The sequence below is a fragment of the Doryrhamphus excisus genome, linkage group LG22 (assembly GCF_037039965.1).
Source record: "Doryrhamphus excisus strain RoL-2023G ecotype Guam linkage group LG22, RoL_Dexc_Guam_v1.1, whole genome shotgun sequence".
NCBI classification, from domain to species: Eukaryota; Metazoa; Chordata; class Actinopteri; order Syngnathiformes; family Syngnathidae; genus Doryrhamphus; species Doryrhamphus excisus.
In genome coordinates, this window is record NC_136378.1 from 3,665,768 (window position 1) to 3,687,957 (window position 22,190).

General features: G+C 44.0%; 3 protein-coding genes across 3 annotated transcripts in view; 1 reads left to right on the forward strand and 2 right to left on the reverse strand.

Annotated features, from left to right (window-relative positions):
• eif1ad (eukaryotic translation initiation factor 1A domain containing) overlaps positions 1-22,190 on the forward strand; it is a 203,004-nt gene that overhangs the window by 27,471 nt on the left and 153,343 nt on the right. The gene's annotated exons all lie outside the window — the stretch shown is intronic.
• Positions 286-19,079, reverse strand: LOC131110510 (histone-lysine N-methyltransferase, H3 lysine-36 specific). The gene is made up of 23 exons (XM_058063702.2): positions 18,857-19,079; positions 16,907-17,707; positions 16,523-16,664; positions 16,263-16,435; positions 12,689-14,312; positions 12,487-12,611; positions 11,216-11,447; positions 10,348-10,442; positions 9,931-10,023; positions 9,635-9,853; positions 9,440-9,532; positions 8,656-8,779; positions 8,350-8,550; positions 7,213-7,392; positions 6,836-6,992; positions 5,752-5,957; positions 5,565-5,677; positions 5,223-5,492; positions 5,030-5,146; positions 3,509-3,650; positions 3,317-3,423; positions 2,957-3,155; positions 286-1,429 (listed from the first exon to the last, which is right to left on the reverse strand). The coding sequence occupies exons 1-23, from the start codon at positions 18,860-18,862 to the stop codon at positions 741-743; spliced, it is 6,108 nt and encodes a 2,035-aa protein (XP_057919685.2). The 5' UTR covers positions 18,863-19,079; the 3' UTR covers positions 286-740.
• Positions 19,176-21,840, reverse strand: LOC131110511 (uncharacterized). The gene is made up of 2 exons (XM_058063704.2): positions 21,664-21,840; positions 19,176-21,494 (listed from the first exon to the last, which is right to left on the reverse strand). Exon 2 carries the CDS (start codon positions 21,489-21,491, stop codon positions 20,820-20,822), a length of 672 nt encoding a protein of 223 aa, XP_057919687.2. The 5' UTR covers positions 21,492-21,494; positions 21,664-21,840; the 3' UTR covers positions 19,176-20,819.

Below are 22,190 nucleotides of genomic sequence, written 5' to 3' on the forward strand. Positions count from 1 at the left end.
CTGAGCTGCACGTTTATTTAAATACTTGGAAATAAAGGCAATATACGCAATTATTTTAAAAACTATGTAAATATGAAAGTAAATATTACTAGATTTGACCACACCCATGAATTCATGCCTGCACATGTATTAAATCAATAGTTAACATTGTATTCCTGAATTTATAATAATAATGTTAACATAAATTACAATGTGCAGTATATTGCAGTATCCCCTGGAGTGTATTATGAATATAAACAAATTAGTGTAAATTATGGAAACACCATTGCCAATATAAATTAGGAGTTGATTGTTTCAGGACAAACTTTTTGCAGTTTGACTCCAGTGTGTTTATTTTTGCATCACGGTGAAAATAAACCATGGAAACATTGACAAGTGAGACGACCTCTCTTGCATTTTTTTTTAAGAAGACAAAGTGAAGACAATAACGACAACAAAATGCCCTTATAATTACAGTTTGGTCAGATATATCTTCTCAATTTTTTATATTTCAAACATGTATTTAAACAAAAAAAAAAATGTAAACAATGTTTAAAAGAATAAACAACTGAAGCTAACAGCACCAGACACAAATAAACACAATATGAACAAAAGTACAAGAAACTGAGTGAATGAGCCCTGGAGCATTAGCACCGATTAGCATCCCCAGCATCAGTGCAGCAGTCTGACATGAGAAGGCAATGTTGTACCAAGGGGAAGGCAATGTTGCATTCAAGTACAGTAGGTGACTTTACCGAGGGTCACTTGTCATCCTCCTCCACTCGGCCCCAGTCGTCACCGGCATCTTCTTCCACGTAATCACCCCAACTGTCATCTGCCTCCTCATCTTCTTCCTCCAAGCTGTCTCCGTACATTGGCTCACCTTCTTCATCTTCTACTAACTCGATCTCTTCCCCGTCGTCCTCTGATTCATTATTGTCTTCATCGTAGTCGTCGTCGTCTTCTTCCAAGTCGACCTCTAATCCGCACACCTCCCCGTCCTCCATCTCGGCATCCTCGCTGTCATCTTTCGAGGAGGTCGGGCTGGACAAAGTTTTGTCTTCTGTCCTTTGTGTGAGGTAAGACCTGCTGCTAGGGATGAAGCTCGAGGTAGCCGTCTTTGTGTTAATGTAGAGACGAGGAGGAGGCTCACGTTTAGGGTCATGTGAGGCAACGGGAGTTGAACCTCCAGAGTCCGGGAGCGGCGACGTCACAGCGCCAGGTTTCGAAGAAGGCGCATTAGGAACAACATATTCACGGATCTCGCCCGGCTCTAGGGGGTCGGGTCCACACGGGTCGTGTTCACTACAGGACAGCTTGCCGTCCAGCTTGGAGATGAAGAGCATGCCATCGCGGTGCGCTTTGCAGTATGAGCTGGGGCACATCTGGCAGAAGGACACCGCCTCTTTACCGCAGACATCACACTGGTGCCAGGGACACTCCCATCGACCTGGAAAGCATATTATTATTGAAACATTGTTTAACTTAAGCCCATTTTACACTGTGAAAGCCTCCATTTTGTCCACCATTTTTCTGTGTCATTGTCCTGTACAAACTGCACCCATTTCAAACGAGATGATGAAATTCAGTCATTGACACACAGATGAAGGCCTTCAGACTTGTGGGACACCCCACTGCAACATAACCGTCTGTCGTTTGACGCCCCTGCACAACCTGAAACGCTTCGCTAAAGAAAGAAGTTCCTCGAGATCATTCATTCATTCATTCAAGAGGCGGGGGTACATCCTGGATTGGTGGCCAGCCAATCACAAGGCACATATAGACAAACAACCATTCACACTCACATTCATACCTATGGACAATTTGGAGTCGCTAATTAACCTAGCATGTTTTTGGAATGTGGGAGGAAACCGGAGTACCCGGAGAAAACCCACGCATGCACGGGGAGAACATGCAAACTCCACACAGAGATGGCCGAGGGTGGGAAAAGACAAAATAAGAAGCTAAAAAGTTACCACTTCCACACAAAATAGGAGGAGAACTCATTCATTCTCTACCGCTTATACTCACAAGGGTCCCGGGGGTGCTGGAGCCTATCCCAGCTGTCTTCGGGAGAGAGGCGGGGTTCACTCTGGACTGGTGGCCAAAAAGTTACCACTTCCACACAAAATAGAACTCATTCATTCATTTTCTACCGCTTATCACAAGGGTCATGGGGGTGCTGGAGCCTATCCCAGTTGTCTTCTGGCGAAAGGCAGGGGTACATCCTGGACTGGTGGCCAGCCAATCACAGGGCACATATAGACAAACAACCATTCACACTCACATTCAAAACTACGGACAATTTGGAGTCGCCAATTAACCTAGCATGTTTTTGGAATGTGGGAGGAAACCGGAGTACCCGGAGAAAACCCACGCATGCACGGGGAGAACATGCAAACTCTACACAGAGATGGCCAAGGGTGGGGAAAGACAAAATAAGAAGCCAAAAGTTACCACTTCCACACAAAATAGGAGAACTCATTCATTCATTTTCTACCGCTTATCCTCACGAGGGTCACGGGGGTGCTGGAGCCTATCCCAGTTGTCTTCGGGCGAGAGCGGGCGAGGTACACCCTGGACTGGTGGCCAGCCAATCACAAGGCACATATAAACAAACAACCATTCACACTCACATTCATACCTATGGACAATTTGGAGTCGCTAATTAACCTAGCATGTTTTTGGAATGTGGGAGGAAACCGGAGTACCCGGAGAAAACCCACACATGTGAGAGAACATGCAAACTCCACACAGAGATGGTGGGACGGTGGGATTGTACTCAGGTCTCCTAGCTTTGAGGTCTGTGTGCTAACCACTAGACCGCCGTGCAGCCCCCTCCTTGAGATCATGAATAGCAAAAAGTTCGGATGTTCAACACCCTGTAGTCACATCAGAAGTTGGCGCAGACGCTTCAAGCATCTTATTCATCAATCATGGAAGACCCCCCCGCCCACTTAGCAATAGCAATACTTGCCTGCAGGCCTCTTGGCCAGGTTCAGACAGTCCGCATGGTAGACTTTCGGGCAACCGGGCTTCTTACAGGACACAATCTGGCCGCCGTCACCGCAGCTGAAACACTCATCCTCCCTTTCTTTGGTCACCTCTTGCTTCGTTTTCTTCTTCATGGACACTCTTTTCTTCCCTTCCTTCAGTTTCTCAGCTGACGGCTGGTTCTGAATAGAAGCACACCAAGATGGATGTTCTTTCAGGTCAAATAGATACTTAGATGTTGTTCTGACTCAACTATAAGCATGGAAATTTGATTTTTTTTTTTTTTTTTTTACACCCAATTACACGCATTGTTCAAGCACTGACATAAGAGATCATTTTTTACCTTCGGTCGAACACCAAGAAAGCCGCTGCAGTTGGGGGCTCCGCATTTACATGCGGTCTTGCCGTTACCAAGACACTCCAAGTTGTAGTTGAAAGTCAGCTCCACACCTAAAGTAAATACTCCGTCAAGTTGATGTTGGATATTACTACATGGTGTACGCTACCACGTCAAGGTGCAGACAGTCGCCGGAACCTTCTGGGATTTCTTGTAGTGCAAACAGTCCTACGCGCGTGTCCCCATTCACAGTCCATTTCTGGGTTTCACAGTTTGGCTGGCAGCTGTGATTCATGAAGCGGGCCTGGTTCCCTTTGGGTCCGGCATCGATGATTCTGTCCTGGAATAAAACGATTTTAAATTGCATGTTATGTAAGCGCATTAAGAATTGACAGGGTAAGTTTACAGGTCAATGGCCAAGTCCTAAGTGTCCCACTGATCCCTAATCTGCGACTTACAGCTATTATTGTCTGCACTACAAACTGAAGAGTACATACTTTGTAAGCCTACAGTACTCGGTATGGTGAAGGACGCATCAACATCCCAGCCATGTTTGACAGAGAATAGGCTAAAAATAGCCACAAAAGACATTGTGGTTGCACATCAGTTTTGCAGGATAGTGGAAATTTTAGCTTATCCTCACGAGGGTTGCGGGGGTGCTGGAGCCTATCCCAGCTGTCTTCAGGCGAGAGGCGGGGTACACCCTGGACTGATCGCCAGCCAACCACAGGGCACATATAGACAAACAACCATTCACACTCACATTCATACCTATGGACAATTTGGAGTCGCTAATTAACCTAGCATGTTTTTGGAATGTGGGAGGAAACCGGAGTACCCGGAGAAAACCCACGCATGCACGGGGAGAACATGTAAACTCCACACAGAGATGGCCGAGGGTGGGGAAAGACAAAATAAGAAGCCAAAAAGTTACCACTTCCACACAAAATAGGAGGAGGACTCATTCATTCATTCATTGATTTTCTACCGCAGGGGTTGTGGAGGGTGCTGGAGCCTATTCCAGCTGTCTTCGGGCGAGAGGCGGGGTACAGCCTGGACTGATCGGCAGCCAATCACAGGGCACATATAGACAAACAACCATTCACACTCACATTCATACGTATGGACAATTTGGAGTCGCTAAAGTCGCTAATAAAAACTCCACACAGAGATGGCCGAGGGTGGGGCAAGACAAAATAAGAACCCAAAAAGTTACCACTTCCACACAAAATAGGAGAACTCATTCATTCATTCATTCATTTTCTTCCGCTTATCCTCACAAGAGTCGCTGGGGTGCTGGAGCCTATGCCAGCTGTCTTCGGGCAAGAGGCGGGGTACACCCTGGACTGATTGCCAGCCAATCACAGGGCACATATAGACAAACAACCATTCACACTCACATTCATACCTATGGACAATTTGGAGTCGCCAATTAACCGAGCATGTTTTTGGAATGTGGGAGAAAACGGGAGTACCTGGAGAAAACCCACGCATGCACAGGGAGAACATGCAAACTCCACACAGAGATGGACAATTTCGTAGGTTTGTTATCAATCTTGAGTTGTGTTGTCCCAATTAATTAATGTGTGTATCCATGCTGGATGGATGTGAAAAAAAGCCAACTAGTCTGCGTCAACCAATCAAAAGAACCAGTTTGTCCAGCGCCACTCTCCATAAGTATTGTACTCCAACTACTTGCTGGCGGAATCAGACTCTTACCTTATCTAGTGTCAGCATGTAGAAGTTACAGATGTCATTCTCCTGAGCATGACGGATTCTAGCCCGACATTCTTCTTCATCGATCACCTCGCCGACATATTCGCTCACGAAAGCTCCCTGCGGAGAACACACAAAGCGCATGAGTGACGAGGACAACAAGGGAAAAAAACAAACCGTGAAGAGTCGTAAGTACCTTCTTGATGTTGGACACGGCCCGTAAACCCCAGCCACGCGACAATGTCCTGAATATCTCCACGTGTGTGTACTGGCGTTTCGTGAAGGCCTGATTCTGACATCGCTCCCCGGCTGCGCACACCTGAGGGTGGCACTCGTACAACAGCATTCGATTGATGCACTCCGAATCAACGCCGCACGGGTTCTCGTCGGAGGCCTTGCAGTTACAGCGCGGGACCTCCGATAGGTCGGCTGTGATGATTTGCACCTTTCCGATTGGCTTATTTACCTAAAAGGTTAAAATCAGGTTTAATATGGGGTATTGTCACAAAGAAAATGGCCAATCAGTGACAAAGCATGCCTTTATGTGCTTATATGGAGGAGGTTTCCTGTCATTCTTTCTGTCTTCCTGAAGCTGCTTCATCTCCTTTTCTGTTTGGAGTTCCCTGAATCTCTCTGCAGCCTCGGTCAAGGCTATAAACACAGACACCATCTTCAGTTATGCTATGCTAATCAAACAAAAACACACAAATGAGAGCGCATCTTACCCTTTTTGTACACCCCATCTGCACCTTTGCCCATTTTCTCGATGTTGTGAGTGTCGCCTTCCATGTACGGGAAAACTCGGGCCTGATAAGTCCAAACAAAATCTTTGGAGCCGAAAAACTGCACCGGGAACTCTCCCACCTCGTGTTTCATTCTCAGGATGTTATTCGGGACATCTTTGGCCAGACACACTTCGGCAGGCCACCACCTACATAAACATAAACAAACATAAAAAAATATGTGTGATATAAAGTGAAGTGTGGGCCTTTTTTTAAAGTGGTACCGTTTTTATATTTTTACATCAAACAAAGTCTCCTGCCGGAGAGCCTCAGGACTGCGGAGACTGTTGATATTTTTAAAAATGGATTAAAGACGCACCTTTTTAATCAGGCTTTTAACTAATATTTTAAACTTTTCTTACGTTTTTTTTTTATCTTTTTAGTCCTATTTTATGCTCTTAAGTCTTTAGTTTTTAACTCCAGTGTTTCCTCAGGGGGGGTTCTCCACACTGGGGGCTGTAGGGTCTGCTGAGGGGGTGCCATCCTTGGGTCCCTTCGACCCGGCCAGCTGGGGTTCCTCTCTTTGATGTGGGAGTCTGTCGGAGTTGGGGGGCCCGGGTGCTGGTCCCCCAATGGCACGGCTTGTGGCTCCTCCCAGTGTGGACGGCCCCCAAAGGCTGATCCTCAGTGCCATGCCATGTCTCTCTACTGTGTGTGATTGTGTGTGTGTGTCTAGTATGGAGGGGCTTTCTTTGTAATTGTTTTTTTTTTTAATTGTGGTAATTGTTTTTAATTCTGTAAAGCACTTTGGGTTGCATGTCTTTGCAGGAAAAGTGCTTGATTGTATTTAGCAAAGCTGTACTTCATAACGGCCAGCAGGGGGCGACTACAAAGATTTAAACGAATAACTTTTCAACAGTAGTTGTACATTGTACAACTCCATGACTTAATTTTAATCTTGTGAAAATTAAACCTCTCAAATTAAGCTCCAGAGGGAAGGAGTAACATAACAATGGCTAATTCCCCTCAAACAAGAGTCAACTAACTTCTACCTAACTTGCGTGTATCCAAATACTGGGGTCCTTACCTGTACCGCCCCCATTTGACCCACAGTATATCCTTGATACGTGGCTTCTTCCCCGCTTTGCAGTCGTTGCAGAACCAGCTGCCTTGAGGCATCTCCATATTCAGACATTCCTGATGAAAAGCAGCAGGACAGGCTTCACAGCAAAGCAGGCTGCCTCCTGCGGAATCACAGCAATAGCATGCAATGCATTGTTAGGGATGAGGTATTGATTTGTCCGATAAAATCCCACTGGTGAGAAGGGAAATATTACAACATAGTATAAATGAATTGGTGTAGACTACTATGTCTCATCAGATGATATCATAAAAGTTGCTCAACAAAAACTTAAGATAAGGTCCAAGTCCAAGTCCATTTTATAACAATCAAGTTCATCCAACCTTCAGAGCACACGAAGCACCAGCTAACGTTGATGTGCTCGTGATTCTTGCAGCCCTTCCGAGGAGTGAAGTGGTTTGGACACAGGAAACTGTTGTTGGCCAGCACCAAGCTGCCGGCTGCCATGCAGTTGTCATTGGCGTGATAAGCCACGGGGCAGCGCACACAGCGAGCCAAGCGACCTGGGCACGAAAAGAAAGATTTAGACTCCATGCTGCAGTCTTGACATGTGATTATCAGCCATTTTATGAACATTAAATGACATTGTAGGCAGCACGGCGGGCGAGTGGTTAGCGCGCAGACCTCACAGCTAGTTCAATCCCACTCTCTGCCATCTCTGTGTGGAGTTTGCATGTTCTCCCCGTACATGCGTGGGTTTTTTCCGGGTACTCCGGAACATGCTAGGTTAATTAGCGACTCCAAATTGTCCATAGGTATGCATGTGAGTGTGAATGGTTGTTTGTCTATATGTGCCCTGTGATTGGCTGACCACCAGTCCAGGGTGTACCCCGCCTCTCGCCCGAAAACAGCTGGTATAGGCTCCAGCACCCCCCGCGACCATTGTGAGGATAAGCGGTAGAAAATTAATGAATGAGTTCTTCTCCTATTTTGTGTGGAAGTGGTAACTTTTTGGCTTCTTATTTTGTCTTTCCCGCCCCTCGGCCATCTCTGTGTGGAGTTTGCATGTTCTCGCCGTGCATGCGTGGGTTTTCTCCGGGTACTCTGGTTTCCTCCCACATTCCAAAAACATGCTAAGTTAATTAGCGACTCCAAATTGTCCATAGGTATGAATGCGAGTGTGAATGGTTGTTTGTCTATATGTGCCCTGTGATTGGCTGGCCACCAGTACAGGGTGTACCCTGCCTCTCGCCCGAAGACAGCTGGGATAGGCTCCAGCACCCCCGCGATCCTTGTGAGGAAAAGCGGTCGAAAATGAATGAATAAATGACATTGTGGCTCTGCAGGAAAGCCACCAACAGGGCCTCCATGTGGTGTATTTATCTAAAAAATAACAGCACTCTTTCGTGACTGGATGAGTTACATCAATTTTAGACTATGACACGCTATAATTAACGCCCAATTCCTCAGTTAAGTCACATTAAATTCTGATTAACTCAATAACCTCGGGAGGTTCTTACCTTTGGAGCTGCAAGCGTTGAGAGGATTGGTGATGTGACACGACAAACAGACATGTAACGGGCAGCGGAAGCTTTTGTTATGTGGCTGCGTGGCAGAGAAGGCCATGATGCAGTCGGTGTGATAGAACTTCCCGCACAGTGGGATCATGCACCGTTTCACGCCATTGCCAGACTTCTTACAGACAAAGCACATGTGAACACCTGGAGAGGAGAAAAAAAAAAGGGGGCGTCGAAGAAAAAATAATGAGCATTCAGTTGACTAAAGACAAATCAGTCATAGGCGTAGCAGATACGAGGTACACCCACCGGTGGTGCATTGTTGGCAGAGGAATCTTCCCTTGGGCGCCACAGACAAACCAATACACTGTGGGTGAAAGGCTCCATAGCAGTGGCCGTCACATACCAGCAGGTCTCCGGTCCTCTCACACACCTACACAAACGTAGAATACCTTGTCAAACTCCTCTTCTTACAAGAAGATTGTAATGGTAATGGTTGCATTTCATTTGAAGAGAGAAGAAGAAGAAGAAGAAGAAGAATGAAGAGTCTTGAACCAGTCATGATGTGCTTTATATATCACTATATTGACAGTTACTATGGTACACATTATGTCATTGTATGGTCATATCACCTTGTACTTCGGTAAGAGGTACATTATTTAAAAAAAAAAACCCTTAAACTGTATTATGGAAAGCAGGAAGTGAACAAATGAAACAGTTACTGATTGTAAAAGTAAACTGTATTATGGAAAGCAGGAAGTGAACAAATGTAACAGTTACTGATTAGAAAAGTACCAGATGGAGGGGTAGGATTTAATAAGCTTTGCTTCTTCCTACTCCTTTTGGACATGTGGAACTGTGGACTGATTATGTGATGCATTCAATTGTAATCTGATGCATGTTCAAATGAAATAAAACCATTACCATTACATAATGGGTACCATAGTAAGTGTCAATATAGTGATATATATAGCACATCATGACTGGTTCAAGACTCTTCATCCTTGTATTTAGCAAACTCTGAATGGTTTGTTTTTTGTCTTTCAAGCTTCCATTGTATAATTAGTACATATTTAGTATGGCATCATCTCACCTGACAGACATTCTCCTTTAAGGAAGTAGCGCTTATTTTTCCTTTGACATCCACCAGAGAGGAGAGGCTGTCAGACAGACTGACAGGAAGTACCTACACAAACAAAAAACATGCAGTGAGTGTACTGTACTGTGTACATATCTGATGCTTACAGTCCAATTTGAAGTGGAAAAAAAGAGGACGTGCCACAGTCACCTCAGCTTTGGGGGTTTCAGTGTCAGTGCTATGTTTCTCTTCAGTGTCACCGCAGGGTGTCACCTCATTCTCCTGCTCAGGGGACTTGGGTCCCAACAAAACAGTTTTTTTTTCTGGAGTGAGAACCCTTGGATCATCTTCGGCATCTGAGGGCGATGAGGTGTCAGCAGGGGCAGAAGATGTGCTGGGAACAGGTTTGTCTTTCTTTACGGGTCCATCCTGTTCAGAACAAATGCACATTTCTTTGAGAAATATGATTGCTTTATATTGAATTGAATAGTTTGACAAAGACTGACCACGTTTTCTTTAAGTATGTGCTTCTGAAGTATCACAGTTTTCTTGACCAACACTTTGACTTCGGAGAAAACTCCAGAGGGGAACCTTGGATGCTGCGTGGAAATTGGATCAAACAATTTAAATTACAAATTAGACGGTCGGACAACTAAACATAAACATCACTTCACATTTTTTCGTGAAAAGACGTTTGATAGAGCGTCTGTACTGCTTTAATAAGACCTGTGGCTAAGCAGTAAGAAGTATAAATGAACGAACGATCGCATGCATTTTCAAGTCATCAGACTGGGGTCCGGGTCAAGTTGCACATCTTGGATGATATTGCCAAAGGAATCAATATTATGACTGGAGTCCACACCTCTGCGAGTGAGTGAGTGTACATGAACAGCATGCATGCACGAAAGTCAGTCCCTGCTTACCACCTTCACAGGAGCAGACACTTCTTCAATGGTGCAATCCAAAACCTTGTGCGACAGTTTCCGTGGCCTCTTTCTTTCTGTTGCCAAGTCCGTAACTGGGTGAAAAAAAAATAATTATTATTTCATAACCAAGAATGACATGAACCGACTCCAGCTAAAATACTACATTACCGTCAGTAAGGATAATTCATAATGCCGCCTACAGAGAACATACTAAATCCTTATTTCTAAAATACTTAATAAAATACTTAAACTTGCTGATATAGTTCATCTTCAAACAGCTAAAATAATGCATAAGGCTAAAAATAACCAATTAGCTAAAAATGTCATCCAATACTTCTCTACAAGAGAGGAGAAATATGATCTCAGGGAAGAAGTACATTTGAAACACTTCTATGCTAGGACTACGTTAAAAAGCCATAGCATTTCAGTATGTGGAATCAAACTATGGAATGGATTGAGTAAGGACCTCAAACAATGCACAACGATGAGCCAATTCAAGAAACAATACAAGCAGTTGATGTTTGCTAAATACAAGGATGAAGAGTCTTGAACCAGTCATGATGTGCTATATATATCACTATATTGACACTTACTATGGTACCCATTATGTCATTGGATGCTCATATCACCTCGTACTTCGGTACGAGGTACATTATAAAAAAAAAAAAACAACCTTAAACTGTATTATGGAAAGCAGGAAGTGAACAAATGTAACAGTTACTGATTGTAAAAGTACCAGATGGAGGGGTAGGATTTAATAAGCTTTGCTTCTTCCTACTCCTTTTGGACATGTGGAACTGTGAACTGATTATGTGATGCATTCAATTGTAATCTGATGCATGTTCAAATGAAATTAAACCATTACCAGATTTTGGAGGTAGATCTGCTTCCTGGGCTGTGTCAGTGTCTAGAGGAAGCTGACTTGCGGCTGAGGATACAAGGGGTCCTTCAAGGGGGCGCTCATCCTGAGACGGACTATGTGACTCTGATGCCGCAGATGCAGAGGGAGCCATAAGGGGCGACACTGAGGCAACCGTCTCCTGCTTGATGCTGATATCCGGATGCAGCGAGACAATTTCATTGGTATCACCGGTATCCTGTGACACAAACATGTTTAGTTATCATGCATCAATCTGACCTTTAACCTCAACTATCTCCAGCATCATAGAGCCGATAATCAATAATCAATAATCACAGGCTTGCTGCACAACACAATATGCATGTTTGTTTTTCTTTACACTTTCTCATGCGCTCTACATTATTAAAAAAAATAATGTATAATAATAGTTCTTCCCGTGCATGCGTGGGTTCTCTCCGGGTACTCCGGTTTCCTCCCACATTCCAAAAACATGCTAGGTTAATTAGCGACTCCAAATTGTCCATAGGTATGAATGTGAGTGTGAATGGTTGTTTGTTTATATGTGCCCTGTGATTGGCTGGCCACCAGTCCAGGGTGTACCCCGCCTCTCGCCCGAAGACAGCTGGGATAGGCTCCAGCACTCCTCGCGACCCTCATGAGGATAAGCGGTAGAAAATGAATGAATGAATGAGTTCTCCTATTTTGTGTGGAAGTGGTAACTTTATGGCTTCTTATTTTGTCTTTCCCCACCCTCGGCCATCCCTGTGTGGAGTTTGTATGTTCTCCCCATGCATGCGTGCGTTTTCTCCGGGTACTCCGGTTTCCTCCCACATTCCAAAAACATGCTAGGTTAATTAGCAACTCCAAATTGTCCATAGGTATGAATGTGAGTGTGAATGGTTGTTTGTCTATATGTGCGCTGTGATTGGCTGGCCACCAGTCAAGGGTGTACCCCGCCTCTTGCCCGAAGACACTGGGATAGGCTCCAGCACCCCTCGTGACGCTCGTGAGGTTAAGCGGGAGAAAATTAATGAATGAATGAGTTCTCCTATTTTGTGTGGAAGTGGTAACTTTTTGGCTTCTTATTTTGTCTTTCCCCACCCTCGGCCATCTCTGTGTAGAAAATGAATGAATTCATGTATCATAATAATAAAAGTTTGAGAGTTGGAGATACATATATGGTGTTGGAATTGCATAATTTATAAAATTAGCTTCGGCTGTTAATGAGCTACTTTTTTTTTACCCTAAAAAAAGTGAAAGTGAAATGAACATCTTACCGTATCATATAAGGTGTGTTTCTTAGACTTCTTTATTGGTGTGAATATTTGTTCATATTCCTCGGTAGACTCCAGGAGTCTTTTAGTTGGTTTACGGAGGCGTTTGTTTTCCAGGTTCGACATTCCTGTGTGAACAAACATTTTTGGGATTATTTTCCTTGTAACCAACCTCCTGGCCGAACGCGGCAGCAGTTTGCCTTACCGGCTGCGTTGCTTGACTCTGAGAAAGAGTCATTCTCTAGCTGCCTCTCGGCTTCCGCGTGAACATCGGGAGACGTTCTCACATTCATCTCAAAACTGACATCGGTCCTGTTCTCCTCGGCAATCTGCCAGCGTTTCTTTGGAGAGATCTTGTCGAGGTAGGTGGCAGTGGGATCATCGGGAATAGGATGATCGGATCCTGCTAAATCAGCGTGGCCACTGACAAACTCCCTGCCGAATGCCATGTCGGCCATGTCGCAGGAAACACCATGTCGTCCGAGCTTCAGTTTGGCAGGAAGTCTCTGTTTTCGCCGTTGTTTGTCCGAATTCCCAGCGTGAAATGGAAATTCTTCACAATGATATGTGTCTGCTGACATGATAGCTTTAGTCCTGGACTTGTTTTTGACTTTTGAAAATGTTCCCGATTGTTCGAACTCTGTTTTGATGCCTTGCCTCGGAGGATCAGTACACAGCGGAGAAGGAATGACCAAAGGTTCCTCTTTGATGAGTAGCGGTGATGGTGGGATAACCAGAGGCTTACCTTCTTTCTCTCTGGTGTCATGCATGTCTTTGAGAAGCATAAGAAAGGTACTGAACTTGTAGTTGGAATCAGGATGAAAGGAAGTCACGTTGGAGTCGGAGTTCTCATTAACAAGAGACTTAAATGTGATTTCCTTCCCATCCTGGAAAGCATCCATGGGGCATAATGGCGGGGAGTGCAATAACGACATGTCTGGGCTAACATTCTCAGTCTTGATTTGAGCAGGTTCTGTGAAGGAACCACGCTGGTCTACATTTGCGGATGTTAGCAATGAGCTGATACGGTTTTTCTTCTTGTCTGCCTTCCTTGCACGCCTCTTCGGCGAGGTGTGATTTACAGAGAAAGATACGTCAGTGAACGATTCCCAAGAAGGTGACATTTTTAACCGAGCTGCATCACTGAGTGTTTCGGTAAGAACATCAGAGTTGGAGACCTCGTCAACGTCGTCTTTTGCTTCCATGGCTTTTGTCATGAGACGACTACTCGCGGGGAGGATTTTGCTCGAACCATGAGCCGTTTCTTCCATGTCCGTTTCCTGATTAGTGACATTCCCAATAGCAGGATGATGTGTTTGTGTAGAATACGGAAGGATTTGAGTGAACGCCTGTGTTGATGCAAGCTCTCGTTCATGGATTGGGGACACAGCAGAACGTTTTGGACAATGTAACACAGGAACTGATTCCAGATCTGCATAAGGGGAGTCCTGTTCTTGTTTCAGTGTATAGATTGTTGTATGAAGATCCAATGTGTGCGTGTTGCCTGAAGACTCCTTTGAGCCACTGACAATATGACCAAATATGTCTGACAGACATTTCTTTTTCTTTTTGCACGTTTTTAAGTTCTTATTAGACTGCATTTCTGATGAGTTTTTGACGTAATTTCTCCTGGGGGGCGAGAGTGGAGTTGCATCTACGGTGAAAGAGGAAGTCTCCTGTGGTTTGTCGGGACGAAGCGGGCTGTGTTCAAACTCCACACCATTGAGGGACACTGCAGGTAAACTCTTGGCGTGTCGTAGTTGACCTGAACGCATTCGCTCCGCTGCTGCTACACTGATGTTCCATGCAGACTGTAAACTTTTAGGGATCTGCCAAAAGAAGAAAGTACAAAGGCATCCATGTTGGGTTAACTGGAAACTCAACATTGTCCATAAGGGTTTCATTTCATTTGAACATGCAGCAGATTACAATTGAATGCATCACATAATCAGTTCCCAGTTCCACGTGTCCAAAAGGAGTAGGAAGAAGCAAAGCTTATTAAATCCTACCCCTTCATCTGGTACTTTTACAATCAGTAACTGTTACATTTGTTCACTTCCTGCTTTCCGTAATACAGTTTGAGGTTTTTTTGTTTTTTTTTTTATTTTGTAATTTTTTGTCCCGTACCGACGTAATGGTAATGGTTTTATTTCATTTGAACATGCATCAGATTACAATTGAATGCATCACATAATCAGTTCCCAGTTCCACATGTCCAAAAGGAGTAGGAAGAAGCAAAGCTTATTAAATCCTACCCCTCCATCTGGTACTTTTACAATCAGTAACTGTTACATTTGTTCACTTCCTGCTTTCCTAATATAGTTTAAGGTTTTTTTTTGTCCCATAATCAGTTCACAGTTCCACATGTCCAAAAGGAGTAGGAAGAAGCAAAGCTTATTAAATCCTACCCCTCCATCTGGTACTTTTACAATCAGTAACTGTTACATTTGTTCACTTCCTGCTTTCCTAATATAGTTTAAGGGTTTTTTTTGTCCCATAATCAGTTCACAGTTCCACATGTCCAAAAGGAGTAGGAAGAAGCAAAGCTTATTAAATCCTACCCCTCCATCTGGTACTTTTACAATCAGTAACCGTTACATTTGTTCACTTCCTGCTTTCCGTAATACAGTTTGAGGTTTTTTTTTGTTTTGTTTTGTTTTTTTTTTTGTCCCGTACCGAAGTAACGGTAATGGTTTAATTTCATTTAAACATGCATCAGATTACAATTGAATGCATCACATAATCAGTTCACAATTCCACATGTCCAAAAGGAGTAGGAAGAAGCAAAGCTTATTAAATCCTACCCCTCCATCTGGTACTTTTACAATCAGTAACTGTTACATTTGTTCACTTCCTGCTTTCCTAATATAGTTGAAGGGTTTTTTTTTGTCACATAATCAGTTCACAGTTCCACATGTCCAAAAGGAGTAGGAAGAAGCAAAGCTTATTAAATCCTACCCCTCCATCTGGTACTTTTACAATCAGTAACTGTTACATTTGTTCACTTCCTGCTTTCCTAATATAGTTTAAGGTTTTTTTTTGTCCCATAATCAGTTCACAGTTCCACATGTCCAAAAGGAGTAGGAAGAAGCAAAGCTTATTAAATCCTACCCCTCCATCTGGTACTTTTACAATCAGTAACTGTTACATTTGTTCACTTCCTGCTTTCCTAATATAGTTTAAGGGTTTTTTTTGTCCCATAATCAGTTCACAGTTCCACATGTCCAAAAGGAGTAGGAAGAAGCAAAGCTTATTAAATCCTACCCCTCCATCTGGTACTTTTACAATCAGTAACTGTTACATTTGTTCACTTCCTGCTTTCCATAATACAGTTTAAGTTTTTTTTTGTTTTTTTTAAATAAAGCACCTTGTACCAAAGTCCGAGGTGATATGACCATACAATTGTTTGAGTTCCTTACTCAATCCATTCCATAGTTTGATTCCACATACTGAAATGCTATGGCTTTTTAACGTAGTCCTAGCATATAAGTACGAGAAGTATGAGGTGATATGAGCATCCAATGCCATAATGGGTACCATAGTAAGTGTCAATATAGTGATATATATAGCACATCATGACTGGTTCAAGACTCTTCATCCTTGTATTTAGCAAACATCAACTATTTGTGTTGTTTCTTGAATTGGCTCATCGTTGTGCATTGTTTGACTTCCTTACTCAATCCATTCCATAGTTTGATTCCACATAATCAAATGTGATAGGCTCCAGCTCACGAATGAGACTAATGTATAAAAGAAAAAAAATAGATGTGTACTTTTACCGTGTATTTGTAGTCTTTCTCCTTCTGCTTGCCTCTCCGTCGAAGCACGGGCAGGTCGTCAAACTGGTAGGTTCCATGGAAAGGAAAAACGGCATTCCCGGGTACCCAGGCACACTCAACCATCTCTCCAATGGTCTCCAAGAAATACATACGACAGGGGCGGGGACTGGGAACTGGAGCAAAAACATAGTGAATAAACTTATACACACATGAAATAATTAATTAATTATATTTCAGCTGATTGTTTAAATTGAGCTCACTTTTCATTTTCGTGTGGAGGCCGAGTTGAGGGTCACAGAGAACTCTGCATGGCCACCAAGGCCGTCTGTTGAACTTAGCCCACACCACATCGCCTTCCACGTGTTGCACTGATGGTAGAGGCCTTTTCTTTGGGCTGTTGGACTAAGCGGGAGAATTAAACCATTAACACCTAATACAGGGGTGGTCAACCATTTTCCAGCAAGGTCCACATACAGAAAAATTAAAGAATTATGATATAGGTGAAAAAGTGGATTATTAGCATTAACTTTTGAGTGACAAACATATTCAACATGGACAAAAGACTGCAGTAAATCTGAAGGCCTCAAAAATCATGTGACCTTGAGTTTCCTGAGGTGCTAAATTAAGCAATTTTTGCCACTCACATTGGAGTTGGTGCCAGCCGGTGAAATAATCCCTGCATCAGGACATGCAAGGTCTACATCACTTTCTGATTCCTCATCCATGCTCCACCCGTCTCTCATGGTGATGTCTGGAAGTGCGCTGGGGCTTAGATTGGGGTTCAGTTCCGATATAGTTTTAGACATGAGATTGAAGAGAGTAGGTTTGTAAGTCCTTTTATCCATGCTTGAACTGCTTGATGTTCTTGATCCTGTAACCGGGTAGTCCCACGTCTGGTAAAAGGGTATGAGGTTCTCGCTATGTTTGTGCAAAGCCTCGTTATGCCGCTGTTTAACATCACTGCTGTCAAACAGCGGAGAGCTCGAATGCAAGTAGCCGTTAGCGGTGGGAGAACATCGCTGTGGAGCGTCTGGAGTCGGGAAGCCATTTCTGTTGACATGTGGAATAGACTGAAAAGAGTCTGTTTTACCGTTGCATGGTAAGGGAGGAAGGAGGACTGACGGTGGCTCAAACGTGTCATCATCATCATCGCCGTCGTTGTCGTCGTTGTTGTTGCTGATTGGGCTGGAAGGATGCAAGTGGTTCCGAGCATGGAGGTCAGACTTCCTGACTCTTGTGTTAAAGTCATGCAGGCTCTTTAGAGGGTTGTAACAACCGGAGCGCTCCGACGGCTGCTCTGATCCAAATCTGGCCATGGTGCACTGACTCCTGTAGGAAGCGCCCATGAGGCCATTGTGGGGCCTCGGCTCCGGCTGGCTGGGGGAGCCAAACGCTGAGCGAAAAGCCGGCCTGTATGACTGACTCATGCTGTCATGGCTCTTGCCCTGTCAAGGAGTAAAACAAAAAAAAATCAAGTTTTAGTTACCAAAAGTGGACACATATGGTAGCTTGTTATAACATGGCTTCCATATATAAGCAAAGCAAAACACATCATAGTGCATGACATGTTCCATTCATAAAATGACAGACAATAGTACCGCTTGGCTTCACTGTTGTGGGCCATGGCAATGGAGGAGGCTGCACAAGGAGGTGGTGACACACATACACATACGCGTGCGCGCTAGCGAACACACAAACACACACGCGCAAACAACAAGGAGGAAGCCAGACTCTGGACACGAAGGGTAAAAAAAAAAAAAAAACTCACCTTGTGGTGATCGGTCACCGAGAAACCAATGCGTGATTATGTGGCACAAAGCAAGTGTTTGTGCGCAGATGTGCACAACAATCCCAGCAGCGGTCCCGAGTAGGCCGAGGCAAGGCGCTCATTCTTTGCACCGGCCCTTTTTTTTTTTAACCCCCCCACAAAGTGCCACTTTAGAAAAACAAAAGTAGCACTTCTAATACAAACAAAAAAGGATCCATGTTGTCTGACACGGCGACGCGTGTCAAGCGAGCCATCCGCGATCCCCCCATGTGGTGCTGGGCTAGCTTATTGACTACATGATCCCCGCCCGCTGTCGAGGTGCTGGCCTCCGGTTTGTGTTTAAAACAAGCCCGGAGAGCGACCGAGTGTGTTGGTTGTGAGCTGCAGCCAATCGGCACTGCCACCCAACCCCCCAGTCTGCACAGGGCCGTGACACCCAAAGCCTTTGCGCGCACACACACACACAGGGCTGCGTCGCGCACGCGCACCCAGGTGAAGTCTTATGACATGATAGTGAGATTTAATAAATTAACGACATAGTACTTTTAGTATGTATCCCCACCATTCCACTCTAGAGGCCCGTATGTGTGTAATATGTACGAACAGCGGCGGCCATGTTGCTTTGCCAACACGAAGTCAGCATAGAGGCCGCTAGGCGATACACGACAAAAAAAAAACTCACTCGACTCATAATTGGTCGGTATGTCCCACGATAAAAAAGGTTTTACTTCAAATTTGTATTCATATTTAGGTACGGCTTGTATGCGCCAACTCCCAAAAAAAGGCCGCAAGCTGAGACAAAGACAATGGCGACGTGACAACTTACCTCCATTCATATCTACCTCACACTGTGGGTCACAATAAACATGGTTTATAGTTTTTTGTTCACATTTTACTCGACGTATTTTGTTAGGTTGTGATAAAATATCTTGTCACTACTAACTAATGTTGTGTCTATCATGTTATAGTTAGTTATTGATAACATTACGAGGTTAAAGCAGGTAATTTTTTAGGGTAATTGTTTCTATTTAAAGGCGGAAGTGGGGGCCCTCTCGTGTCCATAATAGCGAATGACACCCTTTCATTTCACAGGAAGTTCCATTTTAATAGCAGGGGGGTTTAAAATGTTCCATTTTTTTTTAAAAAGCACCTTTACTTACTTCTTTACTTCTCGAAAAGCTGTTTTTTTAAGGAGAAAACATGTAGCCAAACAACCATTAATACCTATGAACAATTTACAGTCTCCAATTTAAGCTAACATGCTAACATTTTGGGGTGTGGGAGAATCCCACAAACAACCCACACACATAAATGCAAATCCACGTTTTTTTTTTAAATTTATTTTCAATATAATGCAGTAACAGATTAATGTAAGTGATAACACATAATGACGTCCATATTCAAAGAGTGTGTTTTAACGCAGGTTCAAGCTAACAAAACAACAAGAACACCAATATGATAATGTACGCCACCGGGCATCCTCTATTCTGAATCAGTCAAAATATTATAATGCAGTTTAATGTGAGCTTGGCGTATAAAAACAAAATTTTATTTGTACAAATGTTTGATTCCTCCATGCATTTTCTTCTGCAGTCTCACGTCCAACTGAGTCCAACGTGTCCTTAGATGTCCGAGCCACCTCAAACGTCGCTCTAGAATGGACTGAATTGCGTAGTATTTGATGACATGGGATAACACAGAGAAACAGTAAGCACACATTCACATACTATAACGGGTGTGATTTAGTAAAACATGTATACATGGAAAGATCTGTATAAGAGCTTGGTCCAATGTGTGTATGAGGAACGATATTGAACAATAACATGCTTCAAAGCGCATGTTAGTGCAAGGGAATTTGGTCATATCCACAAGACTGCACAGTAGAGGTGGGTAGTTCGATCCATTCATTCATTCATTCATTTTCTACAGCTTTTCCTAATGGGGGTCGCGGGAGGTGCTGGAGCCTATCCCAGCTTTCTTCGGGCGAGAGGCGGGGTACACCCTGGACTGGTCGCCAGCCAATCACAGGGCACATATAGACAAACAACCATTCACACTCACATACCTCATACCTATGGACAATTTGGAGCCGCTAATTAACCTAGCATGTTTTTGGAATGTGGGGGTACCCGGAGAAAACCCACGCATGCACAAGGAGAACATGCAAACTCCACACAGAGATGGCCGAGGGTGGGGAAAGACAAAATAAGAAGCCAAAAAGTTACCACTTCCACACAAAATAGGAGGAGAACTCATTCATTCATTCATTTTCTACCGCTTATCCTCACGAGGGTCGTGTGGGGTGCTGGAGCCTATTCCAGCTGTCTTTGAGCGAGAGGCGGGGTACACCCTGAACTGGTGGCCAGCCAATCACAGGGCACATATAGACAAACAACCATTCACACTCACATTCATACCTATGGACAATTTGGAGTCGCTAATTAACCTAGCATGTTTTTGGAATGTGGGAGGAAACCGGAGTACCCGGAGAAAACCCACGCATGCACGAAGAGAACATGCAAACTCCACACAGAGATGGCCGAGGGTGGAATTGAACCCTGGTCTCCTAGCTGTGATTGGATCGATACTGATCTTGTGTCTTATTCTGATTCTGATCACCATTAAGGTATAAATTGTAAAATCACTCAATGATGGGCGTCCAAGTAAAAAGCATCAGTATCGCGACTATACTGTATTTACTTGGTATCGAATCAATACCGATATGTGTAGTATCGGCCACCGCACTGCACAGTGACAATGGTCAGTACGCTTAAAGAAAGTATCACCTTTCAGTTGGTTTCATCCGCTTTGACAAGAGGCTCACACAAGTCTCTCTTGTCCATCATGGAATAGTCAAGCAGGGTAACATCACATCCGGTGAATTCCAGTTTGGGCGGATTAGTACAGATGCCGAAGTCTAGTTTCTTGGAAGCATCACCACCCCCGGTTTCCTGCCCCTTGAGTCGAGCCGGGCTCTTGACACTACCAGGGGGTCTACCGGGACTCACCTTATACCCCGCTGCTTTGGTAGTACCCACGGGTCTCCCTGGACTGGTTTTAAACCCAGCAGCTCTTGTGGTTCCGGGTGGACGTCCGGTACTTGTACGGTAGCCTGCTAACTTTGTGGTCCCTAGCGGCCTTCCTCTTTTTCCTGACTTGACTTTGGTTGTGTTTTTCTTCGGGCCCGCCGCAGACACCCCGTTATTGCTTCTCATCATCGGCTGAAGCTGAAAGGGGTTCTGAGTGTCGTGGAATTGACCTGATGTTGCTTTGTGAATGTTTTGCGGCAAAGGGGCCAAGCCTGCAAGTGACAAGTGCAAGCCGGAGTTTGTTGGGTAGAACTTGTTAGATTGGAGGCTGCATAAATCAAAACAGCTAGCAGGGTGACAGTCCTCTGCAGGTCCACTCATGCAGTAGTCGCTGGTACTGCTGCTGCTGCTACAGGTCACTTGATGCATCATTTTCTGTTGGGGTGCACCAAAATAACAGGACTTGATGTTACATACGCTCCCACACACATAAATACACATACTATGAAGTTTAATACATAATATACGACTAGTCAATGGAACTTAGTGTGCCCAAGTTTAGCTAATATTACGCAATTTTACAAAAACACAACATTGACCATACCTCAGTCGATATAAAATACTCCGCGGGAAAGCGTTAATGTCGAATCGCCATCAACTGACATGTCTGCAAATTACGCAAAAAGGAGAGAGCGACGTTTGTAGCTCTTTTCAGTCCCTCAGACAGTGGGGCGACGAGATGAGACAGGAAGCCATTTTTTGCCTGATAAAAATTCAATGGAACAAGACGCATGAACCACGCATGCGCAAACAACGAACTTCCGGGAGTGTGAGGAAATGAAGCGTTAAATGTGAAGAAAACGCTCTTTTTTTGCTTAAAATGCACAAAAAACAGTTAATACTACTTATAGCATTTGATTATACTCGTTTTATTTGTCTACAAAACGAGTTTAACAGAGCTGCTCTGTATTGTGCGATTTACATTATTCACAATAGTGCACGTACCAGATTATACAAGATGCTAATTTCTTTATGCAGTACTTAAACCTATTGGTACTAAATGAGTGAACTACAATATTAGCTTTAAGTATATAGTATTTATAAAGATGTAAATGGCTTGCACAAGTCAAA

Excerpts from the sequence above, each read along its gene's own strand:
- LOC131110510 (XM_058063702.2), bottom strand. Across the intron at positions 16,436-16,522 it reads CCTCCACACGAAAATGAAAA|TTCCCAGTCCCCGCCCCTGT; the intron begins GTGAGCTCAATT and ends TTTTTGCTCCAG. Across the intron at positions 3,424-3,508 it reads ACTACAAGAAATCCCAGAAG|GTGTGGAGCTGACTTTCAAC; the intron begins GTTCCGGCGACT and ends TATTTACTTTAG.
- LOC131110511 (XM_058063704.2), bottom strand. The coding sequence starts at position 21,491 with ATGATGCATCAAGTGACCTGTAGCAGCAGCAGCAGTACCAGCGACTAC.